Genomic DNA, 22,984 nt, shown 5'->3' with positions numbered 1-22,984 from the left:
ATTTAGTATTATTGACTGAATGCTAAGCAATTGCTCTTTTCTGTTTATTAACCATTTCTTCTCATCCTTTGTCTAAGGAAGTTAGGATCTTTTTAAGACCCAATGTAAACATACGTTTCTCCTGTGTCAATAGCAATGGTTCCCTAAAAGCAATAAATTCCTGCAACTAAAATGTTTGCACAAGAGCCTGAGGCTTGTTCTTGCACCTAGCATGAGATTTATTTTTCCGTCAGTGGCTTCTTTAAATATAAAAATGTTGCAATCTAATGTTAATCCATGAAGAAATGCCAGGCCCTGGGCATACCAGGAGTCCTTTACCACCCAGAGCCCCAGTCCTCCCCCAGGCTGGGCTTTAGGCAGACTCTGTCCTCAGCTCTGGCCTTTGCTGTTCCTGACTTGTTGACTGGGCTTCCTGGACTGACCTCGGACCTGGCTTGTCCCCCCTCATTTTCCTAATGATCACTGGACTCTTATAGACCCTGTCACCATTACAGCCCTGTTCTCCTGGCCTGGCTGGATGCTCTGGGATGAGCCCTTTTTCCAGTCAGTGCCCCTGCATGGGCACTGGCTCCTCATCACTGCCTCCGTGGTGCAGCCCCACTCTTGCTGCTCCCTGAAATTTAAAGGCAGCTTATGCTCTCTCTGGAAAATAAAACTCTGCATCTTGTCTCTCCCTAATGTATCATTTGCAAATTCCATCTTAAGTGAGTCTGAAAGTAAAGGCAAGGCCTGAAATCTTGCATGCAGTAGATATCATCAACAAGCATCACAAGTTGGACTTCAAAGCAGAAGGACTAAAAGACCTTAATTCCTATTTAAAAGAGCATTTAAGCACATGCTTAGCTTAAGCCTGTCCTCAAATACTTTGAATTTAATTGTATAGATTGAGACCTTTCCTCAGCACCAAGCTCTGCTGCTGTATTTTAGAAATGTGATTGTACACATCAGTATGTAGTTACACCTGTAGGTGTACTAGACACTTTATGCCCTTGTATAGGAGGTGTTACAAAAAAAACCAAAACAACAAAAACCCACAAGCTAAATGAGCAACGAGGCAAATTATATTTTAAGTTCTGCAATGTTTCTGATGAATAACAATATTCACAGGTCTTCCTTGCTTGTAATTTTTTGTTTTATGAAGAACAGTACTGGGCACAGAGTTGCAGTCTGAAAATGCTTTGAGCAGTCAAAATGAGACTTAGAACAGCCTCTGGGCAGCACTTGCAGACTATGGGCATGGATATATTCAAGTCATGTATACAGAAAGCAACAACACTTGTAAACCAGAAGGGCTGTTTCTGTACAAAACAGAAGTTACAGTCTCTTTGGCTTCCTACTTACAGCCTACCTCTTTTCACTTTTCACTTGGTCTTCTTGCTTCATTCCTTGTAGCCCAGGAATTAAATCAACTGTACTTTCCCTTCACAAATTAGGACAATTGCTCCCCTACTGAGGTTGAATCTTCAGAAGTCTATACATGTACATCCTTCCTCTGACCTTATTTTCAATGTGGTTTTTTGTTGTTAGGATGGCTTTGACACCCCAGGCTGAGTTCTACTAACTCCTGAAGTGCTTTTATAGTCTTAAGAAAATTCTTCTCACTTTATCCACTTTTCAGAAAGTAATCAAACCCAGGATCACTTGTGAAAGCAGTGGGACCAAAAGCAATGCTTTATTGGCTGTGTCAAGGGCTGATTACTTGCTTTGAACGTGGGAAACAGACTATGACTGTCTGCTGGCAGTCAAACACTTGCTGCTGGCTGCCCTCCTCATAGTGAAGCTGTAGCTGGTATAGATCCATGTCAGGAGCATATAATGCACGTTTAGATGTGACATCAAACATTCCTACCTTGCTGCAGATGTGAGATACTGGGTAAGTGCTCTCCCAGCCTTGAGGGGCACTCTGAGAGGTGTCTCTGCCCCAGGGAGATCATCACCACGAGCTGCCACACAGGACACCTCAGTGGTCTGAGGGGCTGCAATACTTACAGCAGGCCACTCCCTACAGGGTGGCTTTGTTGGTTCTAATTTTTTCTGTTTTGTTGGTTTTTTTCTTCTTGCTACAAATCTAGGTTCATAGAGATTCTTCCATCAGTTATTCTGACTTCTTTCTATTGAATCAGTTGCTCACATGCATTTTTTATGAATTTAAAGAAAGGCTTGTGGTAGTGTAATTGCTGATTTCCTCTCAAGGAATTTTCTTGAGAGAAAGATGAAAGGCCGTTGCATTTATCATATCTCTCCCCGTCAGCTAATTTAGCTAGAACATATGCTAGACAATACCAAAAAATAAGTAAATGTCAACTAGAAACATTCAAAATAGAAGTTTAAAAAGCGTATCACATTGTCATATTTTTTTAACCTGATGGACTGAAAATAATATAAAGCACCAACAGAAACTTGCTAGATGACAACTGCATGAACCAGCTTCTCACTGATTCACATTTCTGTCACGTTTGCACTATTTGACTTAGTTTTTCCCGTACATAAAATGCTGCCGTATTAATAGACACAAAAACCGGGTGATGGTAAAATCAGGGGAAACTACAGAACTACCATGAATGAGCAAAGTTTGCCCTGAGACAATCATAGTTGACAGTTTATCTGCACACTGATTACTTTGCTTGTGTTGAAATTATGACATCAAACAGTACAGTCAGTCTGCAATATGGGTGGAGGAGGAAACTGAAAAATGGGAGTATTTCTTTGTAGTTTCATATACTGAGTAAACACATTCTCTGAAGTTGTTTAGAGCTTGGGGAAAAATATTTTTGTTGAGTGTGGAAAAAATGGATCTGCTAAAAAACACATGAGTTCTTAAGAAAATTAAAGTTTCCATCCAGATGTTCTCCTTAAATTTGAAGTATTTTGAGAACTAACAAAAAGATGACTGCTCTTTTCACACATCAGCAACCAAACATTTATGCCTCAGAGCACTCCCTTTTGTGTTTGTGTCCTGTGTTGTTTAGCCATTCTTCAGTTTTCAAGGTATTTGCTTTGTTTCATGTCCAGTACTAGCCCCATATTATTGCTAAGTATAATAAAAGGCATTTTACAAAGAACCATCCAAACTCTTTCTCTTGGAAGCTGAGCCTTAACAGCACTTTTCTCAGTCTCTAATTGTTTGTTGAGTTGATTTAAGCTGTGACTGGTATATGTAGGAGGCACACTCTACATCTACATAGATATGCAGAGAGAAGAACGTGTGCTTTCTATTTTTGTTCTGTTTTGCTATAGTTTATTGAGCACACTGACATCCATGATGACTTACTGAAAACCCTTTTGGCTACAACTGAGTTCTTAGTTTTAAAACTAAGAATTAACTTCAGATGATGAGACACTGTCACTGCTTGTGAACCTCAACCTGAGAGATTCAGAACACTGTGTCATCCCTAACCTTCTGTGTGGAATTTGACTTTGTTATTAATACCACAGTGACATTTGGTGTTCAAAGTCAGGGGACTGCTATATTTAACATAATGTAAAACAAATGTAATGCCAGTCTCAGAAACAACACAAAAGGTGGGAAGGAGAACTATGACATGATGTAATCTCTGGTTAATTAAGTTGTATGGAATTTGTGTCATTTCATTCTATCATGGAATATTATGTGATCAGGTCTATTATGTCGTATAATTGTGTTATCACTGTGTATTTTTATGTCTTGTGATATTTGGGAAGGAGGTGTTGGATCACCTCAGTGATCAAGCAGTGTCCATTTTCCACAAAGATTTCTGAGCCAAACCTGGGTTCTGTTAGACCCTCCCATCATTTATTAGCATGCACAGATATCAGTCACACATTTGAACATTTCTGTGAACATAACCCATGAAATTAGATGCTTTAAAATACCAAAAGGCTGCTCTTATACCTTTGTATGGCAAGGTTTTGGTAGCCGAGGGGGCTACAGGGGTGGTTTCTGAAGCTGCCAGAAGCTTCCCTGATGTCCAACAGAGCCAAGGCTGGCTGGCTCCAGCACAGACCTGCTGCTGGACAAGGCTGTGCCCAGCAGCAACGGAGACAACAGCTCTGGGATAACAGATTTCAGAAGGGGAAATAACCCCCGTGCAACTGCAGTGGAAGAAAGGAGTGAGAATATGTGAGAGAAACAGCTGCAGACACCAAGGTCAGTGAAGAAGGAGGTGCTGGAGCAGAAATTCCCCTGCAGCCCGTGGTAAGGACCATGGTGAGGCATGTCCTAGTGTGTCTTAATGAGTTATTGCAGAAAAAATGAGTATACTGGCATGTTTTCTGTGCAAGCTACTGCATTTCACGAAGAGTAGGAGCCTCACACGGGATACAGGTCATGTTTAAGTGCTTTGTGATAGAAGGTTTATTTAACCATTTCGTTGAACAGCCTGGGAGGAGCCGCGAGCCCTCTGGTGGTTGGTCACCCCCTGAAATTCTCATTCCAACGCTAACTAATAAAATAACCCCCACACACACACTTTACTTTCAGTAGCAGTACAAGTTTTGTTGTATTACCCCTTGAGAATGTTGCTATGACTACTTTTCTACACAGAGGAAATGAAATAGTAACAATTACTATTATTAATCTGGCTGAGAGAGTTGGGACCGTTCAGGCTGAAGAAGAGAAGGCTCCAGGGAGGCCTTAGAGCACCTTTCAATGCCTAAAGGTGCTCCAAGAGAGGTGGAGAGGGAGTTTTGACAAGGGCATGGAGTGACAGGACAAGGAAGAAGGGCTTTAAATTGATAAAGCACTGGTTTAGATTAGATATTAGGTAGAAATTCTTCCTGTGAGGATGGAGCAGTCTGGTCTAGTGGAAGGAGTAAGATTCCAACCCTGGCCATTCTATGATTCTATGTTTCTATTATTCTATGAATTGAACTAGTTTTATTCTAACAATACATGCTGCACCTGAATGAGACACAATACTCTTCTGTAAGGGAGATTTATTTTAAATTCCAAGAATACGTGCCTCTTTCTGCAAAAGGGATGATGGCCATGTGGTCACTGAGAGCTTGGCAGGAGCCTAGGCACACAAAGTATTTTGATAGAACAGAGGTTGGGAAAAGGTGTCAGCATTTGCAGGAAGGAAGGCAGGAATTCTGTTCTTATGTTAGAGCTGAAAGAGTGAAATAGGTTTTGTAGTTCTCAGATGAGATGGGTAGAAAGGAACTAGCTCTAAACTGCAGCAATCACTGGACTGAAATTTACTGATCAATAACTTGAACTAAGTTTTCTTGAAATATGTAAGGATTGCATTTTTTGTAAAGGAGGTGGTGCTTAAATATAAGGGGTGCAGGGGGGGCTGTATTATTTGCTGAGGCCAATGTAGTGCAGTGTTTGAAGGAAATAAGAAAATGTGCATCTCGTGCAGATTTAATATCTCAGCTTATGTTCTCATCTTGGTATCCAGATGAATCATGTAGTCATTGGCTCCTTTATTCATCCCACATCAGTGGATGGTTGCTAACAGTTTCCAGTAATAGAACAGGGGGTGCAAACATTTTTCAGGTCTGTGATTTACAGATAGCTCAGCCCCTCTTAGACTTTTTCATAAATCTTGAAAATATTTACCACAGAACTTTCTATATTTATCAGGATTCATGGCTTGTGTACATGTGAGTGTTTTCACAGCTTGGCTGATGGTATTCACATGCTTCAGAGCTGGGGGCTGAGTTTTCTCCTCTGGCTGATTACTGGGAAGATTTCTTCCACAGTCCCAACCCTGACACAATACCTTCTTGCCCAGATGGGAGGTCAGTGCTATGGTACTCAGTACAGGTTGTTACCCAGCAGATGATATGTGCTCAGCAACAGATTTTTCTGTTTAGAACTCTAAGTAATGGTGAACAAATGTGCCCAAATTATTTCTATAAAGCCTTCTTTACTAAAAGCAGAGAAAAGGGGATAAGCTGAAACTGTAGTGTGGGCACATAAGCTCAAAGGAGCTCCAGGAGCATACAAAGAAGGGGGAAAGAAGAACAAAAATCCTTATATTCCAGCTTGAAACATTTCATGTTATTCCTGTTTTTCAGATCTGCTTGCTGCTGTTTTATTAAGTCCAAAATGCACAAATGGCCACTAGATAAGCAAAGAAAATTCTAGAGGTTCAGCCACACAAGCAGAATAAGGTACAGTTTTCTCATTAAAAGATTCTTTAAAGTCTTCACCACAATACTAGTGCAGGCCTTCTCCTATTTCTGTAGTGCAGTGAGATTCTCTGATCTGCAAATGATGTAAGTGAAACAAGGATATTTTTTAAATACTTGGTATCTATATAAAATCTGCTTTTCTTTAAAAAAAACAAAACAAAGCCCAAACCAACAGGAAAGAGAGCATCAGTCAAGAAGACAAGTGCAATTTGGTGAACATTTAGCAGAAAGTTTGTATTATCTGTAGGGTTGCAGGTAGTTCTTATGCATTCATTCACATGCTGTATCAAATAGTTCAAATGTCCCCAGGAGTTGGTATCTTGAGATATTTCTTTTGTAGACGTTGAAGTACATTGGGTTGTACACATGTAGACAGTACCCACATGAACTAAGGTCACAGAGCAGGTGTGTGTGACCTTCTCAGGTGAGGCACCTACCCCTGTGATCTTGCCTGCAGACCCTATGAGTGTGCACTAGTGAACAGGCCTGTGCTTCAAGACGTTATTTTCCCTATTGCCACGTGTCAAATTCCTCTCCTCTAGAGGAAAATTTAATGAAGGAAATCAGGCTAGACATCCGCATCCTTCAATTTACCTTTTGTTACAAAATTACTCGCTTTTGAAATGGAGAACAAAAATTAAACTTGCACAGCAGGTGGCAGCCCTGGTCCTGCTTGGCTTTAGCCTGGTTTGCGCCTCGGAGGAAAAGTCAGGCTTCCAGAACTGGAGTGGTTACTGCTATTAAACAGCCGTCCTTCCCTTTCTTGGAAGCAGGTGATTTTTAGCAAAGAAGTGGAGATTACCTGTGCCATTGGTCACTGCCATACTACAAAGGCAGAGCAGTTCAAGGGAAGATAATCTGAAAATAAAATGAGGAAACTCACTAGCAATTTGAGACCTGTGGTGTAGATTCAAGTTGAGTCAATACAATATCAAAATAAGCAAAATAAAACAAGTAATCAAACTCTTGAGTTTGCCTGAGTAATGCTCCACAGCCACCCCAATACATCTGCCTGTTAGCAGAAGCAAGAGGCTCCCACAATGCATTTTTGGATATTGAATGGCCTGAATAATCTGAAATAATTTGGCTAAATTGTAAGGAGTGTAGTAGTCTAAAGTTTGTAGAACCAATGATGTAAAATTCTCTAGCAGATTCTGAAATTTAATTCCTGAAATGTAATTCTTACCCCTTCCTCTCTTCTCTAAATCTTAAAAGGTGTGTTAGGGAAAGGAGGAGGAGGGGGTTCATAGCTTCTCTGCAAATGGGGCAGTTTGCTTTGAGATACCATGAATAATAACTCTCAGAAAGCCCTCTTACCAGCTCCAGATGGATTTGCACCAATTCTGTCTTCAGACAGGCCTAAAAACCATGATGTCATTGAATATTACACATCCTTGTTCCATTTCCTCACCTGGCCTGTGGGGAAAAAAAGCAGTAATCCTTCTGGGAATATGTTGATCATGAGATAAAAACCTGACCGCATTTATTTATCATTATTTTGGGTTAGTGGCAGGCATTTTATGCTTGATTTGCTAAAACTATTTATTTGCCTGAATGGGACATTTCAGTATTTGGCTGAAGTATCACATAACACCCAGGGGAATGTCTTAGACCTACAGACTAAGATCGTTATTAGGCTTAATTGGTATTATTACTGTAGACCTTCTGTGATATTGAATATGGCTTATTATGGCTTATTTTAAACTTTTTAATCCAGTATTAGCAGGAATTGCCATTAAGTTACACCATGGAAAAATAATAAGTCTAAAGTTAAATCTTGCGTTGTTGGTTTAAAACTGTTTAAGCCTCCTGTTCATCACAAATCCTCTAACATTTTTACTGAACTCCCTTGTGCTTATGCCAACACTTTTTATAGCATGTGAGCCAGCCTTGTGCCCAGTGTAGCACCAGAGAAGTCAGTGGGGTCATATTGGAGATTAATTTCACAATATTTCAGTCATCTAAATTGATTCCCTCCAAGTAAGCACAGAGCCCTGTGCTGCTGAAGTCAGTTGGAGCTCATTAAATGCCTGTTGCAGTTCTCATGGAGTCTTTTTTTCTGTGGAAATACCTATTCTTGTTCCTTTGCTTTGTGTGATAACTTCCCCAGATAATTATGTCTATTTGCAAGATAAATTCTGAAAGGTCCTAAATTTTGTGCATGGGATGTAAGGTAATGGAAATTGCGTTGAGCATTGAGCATTTGCTGGGTTTGCTATGTAAAAAAAAGTGAAAACTGGAAACAAGTCTCAGAAATTAATTTATAGTTTTAGCATTAAATGAGTAGCAAAAGTAAAAGGAGATGCTTAGAAATTAGGGTGTAATTTCTGTCTGTAGTGCTTCATTTGCACTGCAAGGACTCCATGCACTTCAAGTGCTGTTGTAGCACTTTGCAGAAGAGTATGAAAGTGTGTAACATTTGAGATTATTATACAAAGTACAGAGAAGGATGAAAAAGTAGCATTGCTTACAAATCTAATTTTGTGAGTAAACTTGAACAAGTTGGTGAGTTTTGTTATCTGAAATTCCTACCTGAGGCATTGGACAAAGCTGCTTTCACAGGATAACTAGGACAGACTCAAGTCTTGACAATGAAAGCTCTATGAGGAAAGGGTGTCTCACCTTATAAATTTGCTTTTTTGATAAGAATTTGATATTGGGTCAAAGTTGTAGACACACAGGATTTTCATGTGCAGTCACATGGCAACCTGGTTTAGCATGGAAATGGTGAATAATGTTGAATGATCTTTTATAGTAACAGCATTAGTTGAGCAATGAGAAGTTATCCTTATGAAACAGGGAATACATGGAAGAAAAAGAGCTAGGGATTCAAGTCTATGAAAAACCTGGAAGGTTTTGTCAGCTCTGCTGCTCGTAGGAATTCTGGTTTACTCTGCACAGCAATATTTCAGTCTAAAGGCCTTTTCTCCTGTGGCCAGCCATTTCTGGGAAGGGAAGTGAACATCAGTGTAACATTTAATTCTCCAGACACAGCAGGTTTGTGTCAAATGCTCAGCATAAAACAGACTTTGATAGACAGCAGAGATAAAAAGGGGAAAGAGTGAAATTATGTTCTATTATGTGCTTTGTCTCCAAATTATAGAATTCCTTACAATATGAGAAGTGTGCTTATAAGAAGGAATGAACTTACTATGCCAGCCCAACATGTAGCTGGTATTTGGGGAGTTCAGATCTTACCATAACATGCATAAGTCCAGTGTGAAAACCTCTTAGAAAGACGGAAGTAACTGCTTTGCTTTAAGCAACTCTTTAAATTCTGAGAACTAGCACTGGTCCTGTGCTACACACTCTGCACATGACCTGTTTGCTGAGCAGCCTCTGCAGGCAGAACTGACCCTCACTTGTGCGTGAGAGGAGAAAAGGTGCTGCCACTGCTGTGCTCTGGTGTCCTGGGCTGACACTTGGGCTGCTCCTTCCTTTTCTCCTGAAGGGTGTTACTGTCAATGCTAATCAATAACATCTAAAGGAAAAACAGCCCTAGTGCTGTTTGTATCCTTGATAATGAGGAGATAAGCAAGGCATCTCTTGTTAGGTCTGATAATACAGGTGGATGAAGTAATGAAAAACAATATTCTAAAACTTGGAAAGAGATGGAGTTGCTCAGGCTGCTTGTCCAGTGGATATAATGTACCTTTTGTTACCCTGCCTATTTTTGCACTGCCTTCTCATTTTCTCAAGCTGCTACAAGTCTTTCATGCGAGGATGCTTCCATTGAATACCAATGAAGGAGTTAAATTATCTAGGTAGCACAGGCTAAAGCTGAAACTCCCTAGCATCATCTTTCTTAAGTATCATTGTCCGGTAAGAAAATAGGTCTGTAAATGATACTATTCATCTGAACAAGAAGAAACTGTTATCAGGGTACTTGTCAGCTGTCTGATACTGATACCTGGGCTGGCCTGTGGAGCCAGATATCATGGCAGATAACAGGGAGGTCTGCTTTTGGGCAGTGTTGGACTCTGAGTACCAGAGTAGCAGGGGCAGAGAACACCTTACAATGCAACCATTCCCCTCCCCAGCCCCAGGGCCTGTGAATTTCAGAACTCGGCTTCATTCACAAGCATTTACTTCTTCTGTAGCTACTACAACAATAACAAGTATTTTTTGCAAACAATTTGCATATATAGTGTCACATTAAATAACTGACTCCAGGAATTAACCTGTAGTAGAACTACTGACAGAAACAAAAGCACAGTCATTAGAAGTATTGTGTAAATGAAGCATATTCCATTAATATTTCTTGCATACATGATGTTAATTGTAAACCTGAGGAACAACATGTACAAGTAGGTAGCAGCCACTGATATGACAAACTGATTGTGCAAGTAGAATTCTCTTCTGTTTGGATGCTAAAAGGGAAGTCAATGTTACAAGCGCAAGCATTTAAGAGTTTGTTTGTTAACTTTACCACAGCATTATAGACTGACTTTCACCTGGACTCTTCATTAAAAATGCTTTTACTTTACAGATCTGAGTGCTGAGTCAAATCCTTCATCTCACAGGAAGCACTTTTTAAGGTAAGATTTCAAATACTTTTTTTTACATTAAGCTGCATTTCCCATCTTTATATGACATTTCTGGTTTTTTCTTGCACAAATGTTTTGTGTTCTACAAATATTATGAATGGAAACAGATCAATTTAGACCCAAAAGATTTTGGCAATGAAGTTACTGTGAAAAGGAAATGTTGACCTGTTGACTGAAAAATGCTATTAAAAATGTAGGAACTTGTTATTCTGGCATCTTTGTTCATGTAAGCAAGAGCTTATACAGACCTAAGTGGATGGGAGAGGTAAAAGTGTATGTGGGGAATGTTTTGTGGTGACTCCTAAAGGGTCTGAAAAAGGTGACCAGCTGAAAAATAATCATATACGTTTCCTACACTGTTCAGTGTAATAGTCGAAATTGCTGAAGAGGTCTGTACCACTACAGCAAACTGTCCATAAATAACGTTTTAAAAGACATTTCTCCTGGAATTTGTGTTCCTTTTTCAATGTTCCACAGTGCTATGGAAGTAACTGTGTTGGGCTGATGGGAAACAGTGCAGTGATCTATCAGCCTCTGAAGAAAGGGGTTGTGCTAGAAAAAACAAGGTATGACTCGAAGCTTTGCCACAAAGACAGAATTAAAAGAATATAATTTGAATTCCAGCTAAATCCCGACTTTTTGACAAGCTGGGTAAATGAGATTTTTAGAGGTGCAGTGTCTCATAAATCATGAAAGAATGGAAGCTGCAAGTCTGTCGTAGAAGGACTCCCTTACAAGCTCAGGAACAAGCTGAAGCAGAACTCCTGGAGCAAGTCAGGGCAGACTGGCGGCTTGCTGGAATTGAGACAGGATGCACAGAATATTTTTAGTACTTGAAGGCTACCTACTTGCTTTAAAGCATATGCAATACTTCTGTCCTTAGGCTAGAGTTCTCTGTTGTGACTCCATAATTTTACCCTCCGGGCACAGCAATCTCTGAAACAAAAAGAAAGTATATCTGATGAAAGCAGGATTAGTTTGTACTGATTTTTACAGGCATTTACAACCATAGAAACAGATGTTCTAAAAATCACACAACACAGTTCACAATAACAAGATGACTTTATAAGGCTTGCATATAAGCAGATTACCAGTCTATCGCCAAATAAGTTTTAGGAATTTCTCTCAGCTGTATTTTTATATTATTAAGTATAGAAAAGAGTTCTGTCTGTCAGTGTTAAGGACTATGTGTTGATTTGGTTTTTTGCTTTAAGAAATAAACTATCAAAACCCGAAGAAACACACCATTTAATCTTTGTGTAATAGGTGAATTGTTATACAGGAAGCCAGTTACTCTAAAATGAGTTTAGTACTCCTTTCTGCACCAAAATATGGTTTGGACACAAGATGATGTCTGTCCTTCACGCAATCTACTGATGTCTATTTGCCCCCTAGGCTTACAGGAATGGCTACAAACAGATAAGCAGTAAATTGAGTCATTCTAACCTTACCGACATTACTTCTCATTGTGCAAACCCAGAGGAATACGTGCACATGCAAATGCTCCCTGTGAGAACAACATGTACAGGAGCACCACAGAGGATATTGGTTGTTCTTCCCTGTTCCATGTTCCTCAGAAATGCAGCTGAAGCAGCACCCAGCCCACAAACATACGTGCTTAGGACTACTGCTACTTTTTTAAAAAGAGTATCGTATTTTTATAAAAATTGAGCTCAAATGAAAAATCTGAACAAAGTTAAGGGGAGCAAGTAATTTCTTTTTCTATCTAGGCTCTAAATGGAAAAAAATAATTGCGGAAAAAAGTATCAGGAGCTGACCTTGCTGTTCCTGTCAAAAACTTCTGCCATCACATATGTAAACAGAAAAACTATTGAGGTCAAGGTCCTCACTGAAGTCTAGTCTTTTCTCTAATGAATTCCCCAAATGGTTTCATACTAAATTAGGGCACCATATTTAAAATGTTATGACTCCTTTAAAGGAAACTGTAAGACTCAAGAGATCCTGGTGAGAAGAGTATGGAACACGCTGAAAGAAGACAATTTCTAGCCATATTTTTAGTCATGATGTATCCTAATCTCATGGACTCTTTGTAGTATGTCTGACTACTGTTAGCTGTGGTTATGCACTTTAGACTGGATTTTGTGAAAAATTAAATAAAACATTTCATTTCCATAGCACTTCATTTTCTTTCTTTTGAATGTCTCTAAGTGGCATAGAACATATTTCATTATGTGCTAACTATTCAGTCTTCTTTGCAATGGCTGTTCAAAGTTTCCTCTGAAGTCTGTTTTTAGGTATTTTGTTTTCTATGGTGATCTACTGATTGTTCTGCTGATAAGACATGTAACTATTGGCACCAACAAAATTTAATTTAGAGTTCCACATCTTTCCCTAGATTTATTGTGGTACATAGCAGAAATCTGTCAATACTGCTTTCCTTCCTTAAAATGTGTACTCTTCAGTCAGGAATTCCTGGTCCAAACTGCATCCTATTTGTGATCTAATACTTTAAGGCCCTGCTTCAGGTGGGGCTTTTCAGTTTTGTCATAAACTGGACAGTAAGAGAACTACATTCTCTTTTGGCTTCGGGTAGTGTGCAGCCCTACCACTCTCAATGGAACTGCCTGTGAGTGCTGATTTGACCCAAGATCAGTAAATAACTAAGTGCCCACTTGGAGGAAAGAATCAGGGAAAAGAGAAAACCAGAAAATGTGTGCTCTCATTGCTCTGATGTCTTGAAGCCTAAGCAGGCAGAGTGTTACTGTCAGGCATTACTGCTGGAAAGCAAAGTAGCTCTAACCTCTGCGCACATCTGAGCAGGTAATGAAGCTGATGGTTTTGCAAAATACAAATGCTATGTCTGCAAGCAGGTACGTGTTTCTGTTTCACACATGGAATAGGGCTTAAACCAATGATTTCATCATGTCATGCAAGTATATGTTCAGTGCTCACAAGCTGCGGCTCATTTTTCTACACAATGACTCAAAGTGAGAAGTCATATTTGGGTACACCAGGGGAACAAAACTGATTGCAGGTTTTTTGTTCAGAGAACCTATCAGACTTTGTCTCTACATTCCCCCTGCTGCTTCCCCCAAAGGCCCAGTATTATGGAGATACAACAAAGGGTTTTTTATTTTTCATGTAAAAATATAGAATTTTTTTTATTCTTTGACAACTGTTATAAACAGATTTGCAGATAATTTTTGAATCTGGTTTCCTGTATAAGACTAAGGGAAGAACAGAACTAGTTTGAACAAAAAGCACCAAAAATCAATTCATACGTTTGGTAGCAGCCCCTTTTCTTAAAATGCTGCCCTTTACTCACAACCATCCCTCAGTTCCCCCCACTGGAAATTCCTCCTTGGAATGCACTTACTTGGAGATATCAGTAAGCCTTTGTGTCACCAAATGTGTATGACTGACTGCTATGTTGGTTTTGTTTTCTTTTAAAACACAAGAGTCAGTTTAAAAAGGTCTGGGGTGCACAAAAGTGTGTTACTCCCGACGGGCAGAGTTCATGTGGAGGTCCAATGTGCAAAAAGGGGAACACTAAAACTTTACCAGCCTGAGACGAAATTCAGGTAACTTTTCTGGGAGACTGCTTGCTCCAAAATAGCCCACTTTGTGTACAAATTTTGTTTTCTGTTGTTTTGATTCTAACTGTACAGTCTGTGAAGAAAAACAGGATTGTATTTAGGAAATAGTTGATTTCATCAGTCACTGCTTCTAATATAAATAAACAACCCACAAGGCTCCAGATATTGATTTATTACTTAGATTAGAAGTGCTAAGATTATGCAATCCCTTTCCTGATATCAGGAACAAGGTGAGAAGCTCTTTACTCTTTTCAAGCTTGCACTGAATTGTGGGTGAAAAACAGAAACCTTCTAGGCCTTGGCTTCAGCCTCTCCTCAAGATTCCTTTCTCTTCTTTTGACCTCTGTGATAAGGCTGAAAATCAGCGTCAGTACAGAATGACTTCACTGTCTGGGAAGTGCTGTTACACTCATCACATCCCACAGAGATCTTCGGTGGGTGTTTCTTACTGGAATGATACAAAGGAGTTGCAACACGAGAGACAACGAGAATCCTTTCAGTCAGATTTGGTTTTGAGGATACTGTGACATTTTGTTATACAAGGATCATTTTAATTTTTGTTTGAAGACTCCTCTCAAAGTTTGCAAAGACATTTTACACATCTTGTAGTGAATGTCGGCTTCCTGACCATAGACTTCCTTGTCTTAACTTCCTGTTTTAAAGCCTTTGGAAGTATCATACATCCTCAGGGAATTACTAGTTAACCATAGCTTTATTTATAAAGAGCAAGTAAATCTGTTTCTGCTTTGCTTTCAAAACAGAATGTTTGGAGTCTTTCAAAGAACTGGTTTAAATGAAAATGTATCTTATGACAAACAAAAGAGCATATTCTACATCAGTAAATCCTATGAAAATCAGGCAGGCATTTGCATACCTGTAGCTGCAGGAAAGGTTTCCCATGGTCCTCTTTCTAAATCCTCCACAAACAAAACAAGTCATATTTGACTCTTCACCTGGACACCCTGTCTGTAGTAAGTATAATTTTTGGACTCATTATTCTAATGATAACCTGGCAGGTTATATTTTTTCCTTAATCATAATTAATGAAAATTTGTTTCCAACTTTGCTGAAATTATTAGTTTGACCTAGATGTTCATCCTTCTGAAACAGATAAAGTATTTTGTGGAGCATCCCCAACAACACCACTGAGGCCTGGATGTCAGTCAGTGGTGCCTGGCCTGGGGACAGGAGCAGACAAGAAAAAGTGCAGGCATTGGGGTTCCCCACAGAGCTTCTTCCTGTGGCACACAGGGCCAGCTTGTCCAGGGCTAAGAAGAGGTTGATGAGGCAGTCCCATGGCTTGGTGAGATCTCCAGCAGGTAGGGCATAAAGGAGGAGGCAAGGGAGAGTTACACTCAGCAGAAGTGCACAACCTGAAGCACCTGAAATCCATGTGGGAGCAAGGACATTCAGTCTGCAGCAGAGAGATGGAAGCTCCGACTTGTTAGAGGTACTGTGAAACTGCACCTGGAAAATGTGAGACTTGTCAGCCTAGAAGAGAGATGAATACAGTAGTAATGCAAAGAATCTGTGTTGCAAATCTGTGTTGCAAAACAAGGAGTGGCATAGAGAGAGAAGAGAGAATGGTTAACGAATGCAAAAGTCAGGGAACATCATACGGAAATACCAGGCAGAATGCACAGAACATACAGAAGTGATTTCCACCCAGCAAGAAGTTAAGACTGTGTAATGACATCAAGCTGTAGATGCTGGAAGCTTATAGGACTAAGAAAGAGAATGGATTTCTTTTCCATTGTTTATCAAGAGCAGAAATAGGCTACTTCTAGCTAAAGGTCTCTAAGCTGCAGAAGTCCTCATTGGGAACAGCATTATCCACTGTGGCCATTCCAGTGCTTCAGCTGGCTTAGGCACAAGACATGCTTCCTTACCCACATACTCACTTAATTCAAAATCTAAGACTATAAGAAGTACAAAATAGCTGGAATAAATTACAAGTAGGTTTTCTTGCCCATTTGTTGTTTATGACAAAGATTTAGAAAATAGGCTGTGTCAGTGTTCTAGTTGGAAAAAAAAAAAATTGTGGCAAGTTGGTTTGCCCAACCTTTTCTAAGTATTTAGGGAGTTTAGATCAAAAAGGTAATCTGCATGAAACAGACATGGCTTGGGGCATCTTGTGCAATCCAGGTTCTCTCATTAGTGATGACGTAACACTAAGAAAAACAATGGGGTTTGAAACAAATTAAAACAAAGTGAGAGTATAACAGACTGCCCCAAGTGTCATAAAGTCCAAACAGCAAAGCCCACACAATGATTCAGCTCAGCCTCTATCCAAGGAAGTGATGTGCTTTTTGCTTCTCTGAGAATTATTAAATATTACATCCACATTGCATATGCAGTTGTTGCCAGAACATTTTCGCCTCCTGCAAGGTGTTGTCTTTTATGGAAGCAAACTTGTTACCAAATATAGCAATGACTAAGTAATGTATGCCAATTTCGTTTTTTACACTCGGTCCCACTCCATATGGGGCGGGGGAGGATCCTCCTGGACTTCTGCTCGGCATAGATGGAGCATAGCATGTTTCCTCTTCCCTTACACTTCTTATTAAGAAGTGGTGTTGTCAGAAGCACGTTATTTTCTTCTTTGCTGAAGAAGCCTTAGACTCGAAAACAGCTAAAACCATCTGGCAAACTCTTACATGAATCATGGGGATATTTGTAGCCTCTGGCTTTTTGAACCGCACTGTGAGTAATCCCAGTTGCTCTCGTCAGCACTGCTGCTGAAACCCGTTTCTTGTGTTCTGAGTAAAGACCAAAGGGGCCTCCGACTGGGCCTGGTGGTCTCCAGACTGTCAGGAGGCAAAACTGGGTTACAAACCTCTGTTCCAGCCTGAAAGATCCGGGCTGGCGGCCTTGCTGCTTCCAGCTGGAGCCTGCCCGGGAGGCTGTGCCCAGGGGTCGGGGCTGGGGTTCCTGGAGTAGCTTTTGCCGTGCGCCCGTAGGTCCGCCTGCCCCGCGGCCTGTTCCGTGAGCCTCGAAACCGTAACAAGCCCCCAGCGGGGCCGCGCTAACAGAGCTCTGCCCGCAGGCGAGGGTCCCGTGTCACTCCCTCATGAGCCTGCGAACGCCGGGGTCACCTCGGGACGCGCCGGCAGCACTGACCAGGACCAGGGCCCGGGTCCGCGGCCGCCCCCGCCCCTTCCCCGGTGGCGTCACGGTGGCGGAGTGAGGGAGGGAGGATTGGGCGGCCCTGGCGGCGGCGGCGCGGGGCTCGCTCCTCCCCCGCGCCCTCAGCCATTTTAGCAGCCGGTACTGTCGCCGGTACCGTTGTGATCTCTGCCGGCAGCGCCGGGGCTGGGCGCGGTGAGTGCGGGCTCTGCGCGGCGGGAAGGCCGGGGAGGGGACGGGATGGGATGGAGTGGGGTGCGATGGGATGGGGCAGAGCCGGTCCGCTCCCCTTGCTTCCCCTTCGCAGCATCTGGGGAGCGGCGAGGGGCGGGGGGGGCGCCCCGCGCACGAGGGGGGCCCGCGGGGCTTCCGGAGGGGCCGAGGCGGCCGGGTCAGCCGGGGAAAGAGCGGGGGTTACACGGGGTCAGGTCCGTCCCCGGGGCCGTGGCTCGGTGGGGGACGGGCCGAGAGGATGCGCCGGGGTTCGGCGCCCCGGTACGGCTGGGCAGGAGCTGGCCCGGCCGCTGCCCGGAGCAGGTGGCGGCGGGGAAAGGCCGCCTTGAAGTGCCGCGCGGGGGTCGTGCTGGCGGCCCGGGGTGAAGCCGGGCGGGAGCGCCCCTGCCCGCCCCAGCGCCGCCCCGAGCTGGGGCTCCTCTCCAGGGCTTCCCCGCAGCTCCGGGGCAGCGCCGGCGCCTCTCGCCGTTCCCCGTTCCGCCCGCAGTCTGAGGGGCCGAGCGCGGTCACTGCCGCTGGCAGCCGGACCTGCCGCCCGCCACTTTCCCGCTCCGCGCCGGGCGGGAACTCATCCCCGGCCGCTCCCTGGGCCTGCCCGGTTCCCTGCCCGGTGCCCTGCCCGGTGCCTCGGCGGGGCTCTGGCCTCCCTCGGAGCCCTCCGGCCCCCAGAGCCCCCCCACCCCCCGCCCGGATGCAGGGGAGGAGGCTGGGCTCGGGAGATGGGCTGATGCTGATCAGGAGAGGTGATTCACTGCTCAGCGCATGCTTCTCTGCTCGACGTCACAAAAGCACCTGTTAAAGGAAAGCAAGAAACTGGCTGAATATTTTTGTTGTCGTGTTCCCCTGTGATATATTTTGCTTTTTGGTGTTCTAGAACATCCCTTTTGTGGATTTTTGAAGCTTATTTGAAAAGCAAGTGTATGTGCACTGCCTGGCTCCCCCACCCTGGCTGCACAGACCTCTCCTGATTCAGTGCTGCCCTTTGCCCAGTCCCTTAATGAAATAATTGTAGCATTTAACTTCATAGTGTATAGCATTTGGGAAAAAAAATTAAATGTGAAACATTTACGTTAGGGAAAAAAGGAGTGATAGTACAAAATAGTTCAGTGAGGATGCTCAGTAAATATAGATGGAGGTTGCAGAGAAATTTGGTGTCAAGGAATGTTTTATAGAAAGTAAATGGATGGTTGAAGTCCCTGATGGTGGTAAAAGATGATTGTCAGAGTAAGGATAATGTTGGTCCTTGCTTGGTTATGTTTTGCATCTTGGAGTGTTGCAGCATAGAAATAAGAATATGATTGGTGTTGTCATTTACTATTATAGACAACCTTGCAATTGTAGCCTTGCTAATTTCAAGTGCAAAGATGAGCAAATAAAGCTGCAGATAGACCTTAGAAACATATGGGTTTTTTTCTTTAAGTGATACTTTTTGAATCTTTGGAATTTATCATCTCAGACTAACTGTGAAGTTCCACAGTCTCTGAAAGGACGTTTGATTTCATGTTTTATTTCTTCTGCTCTTTGTGCATGCATACAAATTTTGTGTTTTAATACAATTCTACAGAAGCCTTAAATATTTCCACATAAAAGTTATTTTGGAAAATACTTAATGCATTTATAACATAGTTCTCATTTCTTTGTATTTACCAGTTCCCCTTCATTGTCGTCTTAAACTAAAGAACTGTATAAACTTGAAACAGACGATGTCCCCCCGGAGCCTGCTATGGTGGGGGTTTCGGGAGGTGTTCATTATTTACGTGTTTGCATCCCATGCATACTTCGCTCGTGTGTTACCTTTAATGCCCTCTGGAACATGCACCACCAGCAATGGCACTGCCCATTGGCTGCTCATTGAATAATCCAACAGCAGCAGCTATAAATTTTCAGCATAATAAATTAGCAGAGTTCAGCAGGTGACAACATCTCCTAATACAAGGGCAATGCCTCAGCCCTTCTATAAAACCAGAGGAACCACTTTGGAACAACCTACTATGGCAAGGCTTTGGTTACAGACATATGCCAGGTGATGTAACGGTATATATCTATATATATAAAATAGGTGCAGTCTTTTACACTGTTGTAAATGAAGTTAATACTCAAATTAAATACCAAACAGCAGCCTGAGTGAAGTAAACATGCAAAATATATTGAAGTTAATGATAAATAGAGTTAGGTAGTTAACATGACAAATGAATGAGTGCTCATTTATAAGAAAACTCTTCTGAGTAAGGCATTACTTAAACTAAAAAAGAGTTGGAGTTAATCATTAAGGGAAATCTCATTGTATATGCAAATAAGCATGTGGTCACTGTGCTTCAGGGCATTTGTTTTCTCAGGAGAGAGGGAAGTTGCATGGAAGGAGCAAAGCAATTTCCTGAGAAACAAAATTTATGGTTTTGTTCCATTTGTTCATAGATTGGATTGTTGTTTAGATGGTGCAATGTCTTCAAACTTTTTTGTGGAAGGCCTATCTCAAAAGCTGTCCACGCTGTTTAATTTTCCTACCTTCTGGAGCAACTGCAGAGTGACTGCTTTGGTGTTCATCTTTGTTCTAAAGTCTCCTCCTCTTCTCCCTGTAACTGGGATTGCTGCCCTTCACATTTCTATTTGGAATAGGCTAGCTGTACAGAAGGGAAGCTTAAGAAAGTATTCCTGCTCTGCTGGTAGAGCTATGTTTACAGTGGATAGGGATTATTAGTACTTTGCTGTTGCTTTTGTTTCATTATTGTTTTTGCTGCTGGTGGGGGAGGGAAATTCGGATTGCCCATAATCTGCTGGCACTCCTAGAAGCTGTATGTTTCTTCAAAATGTTGAGCTCTGTAGGTAGGCACATGCACGTGAATGCTGAGTGCAGCACTGGTTACTCCTTCTGTGGCCACTCACTAGGGGTAACCTGCATTGCACTGGAAGTAGAGCGCACACTGAAGTGGTGTGACGGGTTTCTCCAATGATCTCTGGTGCCTGTGGAGCCTGACAGCACCAAGGCCCTTTCTCACACCACTCTTTGCGGTCTGAGTGGTGCATGGGGAGGACCTTGCCTTAATCCTGGACATGCTGGAGCTGAGAGTTGGTTTTGCTTGTTTTATATGGACATGAGCTAAAAAGATACTGCATGGAAGATGATTTGGCCAGTGGCCAGTATTGCCTAGGAGCTGCGGTCTGTTTCCTTCTCTGCAGAAAGTACCTAGTGTGATCTGCATTGGGATCAACAAAAATGGTTGGGCAGAACTTAAATAAACTACAGCAGCTCTGCTTTCCCTGCCCCACTTTTATCAGGGCTATCAGTTCCTACCTAGTACTGCATATGAAGTGCACTCATAATCAAGATACAGCTTCGATTGTGTGCCAGGTGTGCATAACATTATTTACCTGACCAAGTGCGTGAGACAGAGGTTAGGAATGAGTGGTGGGGGTGGAAATTCCTCATGCTGTTGTTGTTGCCCTAGATAGGGAGCCTGTCTCCTGTTCAGGTTACTGTGCTGCTGCTGACCTGTGCCACCACAGCCCAGAGTAGCTTCTGAGTCAGGACTGAGCTGGGGCTGGCATCAACTTCTTGTTTACTGTGAGGGTGGTGAGACACTGGCCCAGGCTGCCCAGGAGGGCTGTGGATGCCCCAACCCTGGCAATGTCCAGAACCAGGTTGGTTAAGGCCATGAGCCTGCAGAGCTGCGAGACATGGAGTGTCTGAGTGCAAGGCCTGATGGTACAATTGTCTGGAGAGTTATTTAAGATGATCCCAAATATAGCAGAAACCTCAAAGGCACATTGAACCATTTTTAAGTAAGGAAATAAATAGCACGGGCAGTGTTGGGAAATGGAGGGACAGAACAAGCAAGGAAAGGTGATTGTGGGCATGGGACTGGGAGGGATGGGAAGTGTTTTCCTTTAGCCATTATGTTGTCAGATAGTCAGTTTGTATAATGGATGATTTTTAAAGTTTGAGTGCATGAATTGCTTAGGATGGATGCGAGGTTGGAGCAAATGCTGCCGCTTCAAAAAGTCAGTGTGCATTTTATTTGCTTTCCATTTGGAGTAACAGCCGTGTAATGTGAAGGATGTGAGGAATTGTTTTCCTTTTTTTTTTTTTGCTTCAGATAGAACTAAGCTCTTGGACTTGCCCCTGAAATCGAAGGGTATTTTTCATCTCAGTAAAGTGATTTTAAGGAATCCTAGATATTGAGAAATTATTTTTTAAAAAACAAATTTTTGCGTGGGTTTTATAGTACAGTTAATCAAGGGATATTGTACATCTGGGAGTTCACCAGGCTTCAAGGTGAGATATCTTTATCTCCACGGTAGAGATAAAGTGATCCACCAATTATCACAGAATTAAGAGTCTCGGATTTAAAGTGATCCAAGGTGGATCCTTAGTTAGCACTTTAAATCCGAGACTTAAATCTGTTATACTTGAATACCACTGTTGTTCAGTGAGGACAAAACTAATGAACTAGGATTTCTGGGATTTCCTTCAAAGTATATTGATGTGACTATTGATTCCTTATAGTACATTACTGCTTCATCAGTAGAGCATCTTTTTTTAAAAGCATACTTGTAACTTTCCTTACAGGTTTATATTTCTTTTTAAGTTCTTATTATAAATTCATTGGTCTGGCAATGGCAGCTGTTAAGTGTCAAAACCCAGAGCAGAAGACCTGTATGCACATCTGTTTTACTTGAAACTGTAATGATGCTGCAGCTCATCTCATGATTTTTGCTCATCACTTTTGTTAGTGTACAGGGAAAATGCCCTTATTTCTAAACACTGATAATCAGGAATGTTTTATAGCATAGGTGTATGATGGCAGGTAGAATATTGATATAGATATCAATTTAAAAAATAACCTATGCTTGAAAGACTCTGAAATTAGAAACAAGTTAACATTGCAAGGACAGACTTAAAATAGCACATTACATCCCAGTACTTGTTCTCTTACAGCTTGTACTAATTAAGAGATGTTTGAATTATCATTTTAATGACACTGAAGTGGTGTTCTGTTCTAACTCCCCTTACTACAGAAAGTAATATTGTAAGTGAGCAATACCAAGACAGTTACAGAAATGCTTGTGTTCAGATGATTTCTTTTTAAAAAATGATTTAAACTTAAATGAATGCTTTATTTTTAAAATACCTGTTGATGACACATTTACCCTACCCCCTTCCTTTGCTGTAGTATAAGCCTGTTCAACATGTAAAAGTTTTGACATTTAGTTAATGGTTGTGTTTGGCAAAAGTACTTGTTAGATCTGTACAGCTGACCTGGTTTTTGTTTGGGTGTTTTTAAGCTATTTTACAAGACAGTGCAACGCATTTTAAAGGGAAAGTAGTAGTAGTATAGTGTATTCTGATCTTTTTTCCACTTGGCAATGCACTTCACCCAATTGCATAGCATTTTAAACTTC

At 41.8% G+C, this 22,984-nt stretch overlaps 2 protein-coding genes across 8 annotated transcripts in view; one reads left to right on the top strand and one right to left on the bottom strand.

The window, feature by feature from the left end:
- Positions 1-14,381: 14,381 nt before the first annotated feature.
- On the bottom strand, positions 14,382-17,660 carry LOC109145733. The gene is made up of 3 exons (XM_039572239.1): positions 17,508-17,660; positions 17,061-17,249; positions 14,382-15,715 (listed from the first exon to the last, which is right to left on the bottom strand). The coding sequence occupies exons 1-3, from the start codon at positions 17,658-17,660 to the stop codon at positions 15,242-15,244; spliced, it is 816 nt and encodes a 271-aa protein (XP_039428173.1). The 3' UTR covers positions 14,382-15,241.
- The window catches only part of ACSL4 (acyl-CoA synthetase long chain family member 4), a 38,684-nt gene continuing 33,139 nt past the window's right edge, over positions 17,440-22,984 (top strand). For 4 of the 7 annotated variants that reach the window (XM_039571917.1, XM_039571914.1, XM_039571916.1 and 1 more), the window contains exon 1: positions 17,441-17,545. The gene's annotated coding sequence lies outside the window, so the exon portion shown is untranslated. Of the gene's footprint in view, positions 17,546-22,984 lie in introns of all 7 variants that reach the window. The other 3 variants (XM_039571913.1, XM_039571912.1, XM_039571911.1) reach the window with 2 other exon arrangements.

The sequence above is a fragment of the Corvus cornix genome, chromosome 4A (assembly GCF_000738735.6).
Source record: "Corvus cornix cornix isolate S_Up_H32 chromosome 4A, ASM73873v5, whole genome shotgun sequence".
NCBI lineage: Eukaryota > Metazoa > Chordata > Aves > Passeriformes > Corvidae > Corvus > Corvus cornix.
Note: the sequence above shows the minus strand (reverse complement) of the source record. Positions and strands in the feature narration are given on the sequence as shown.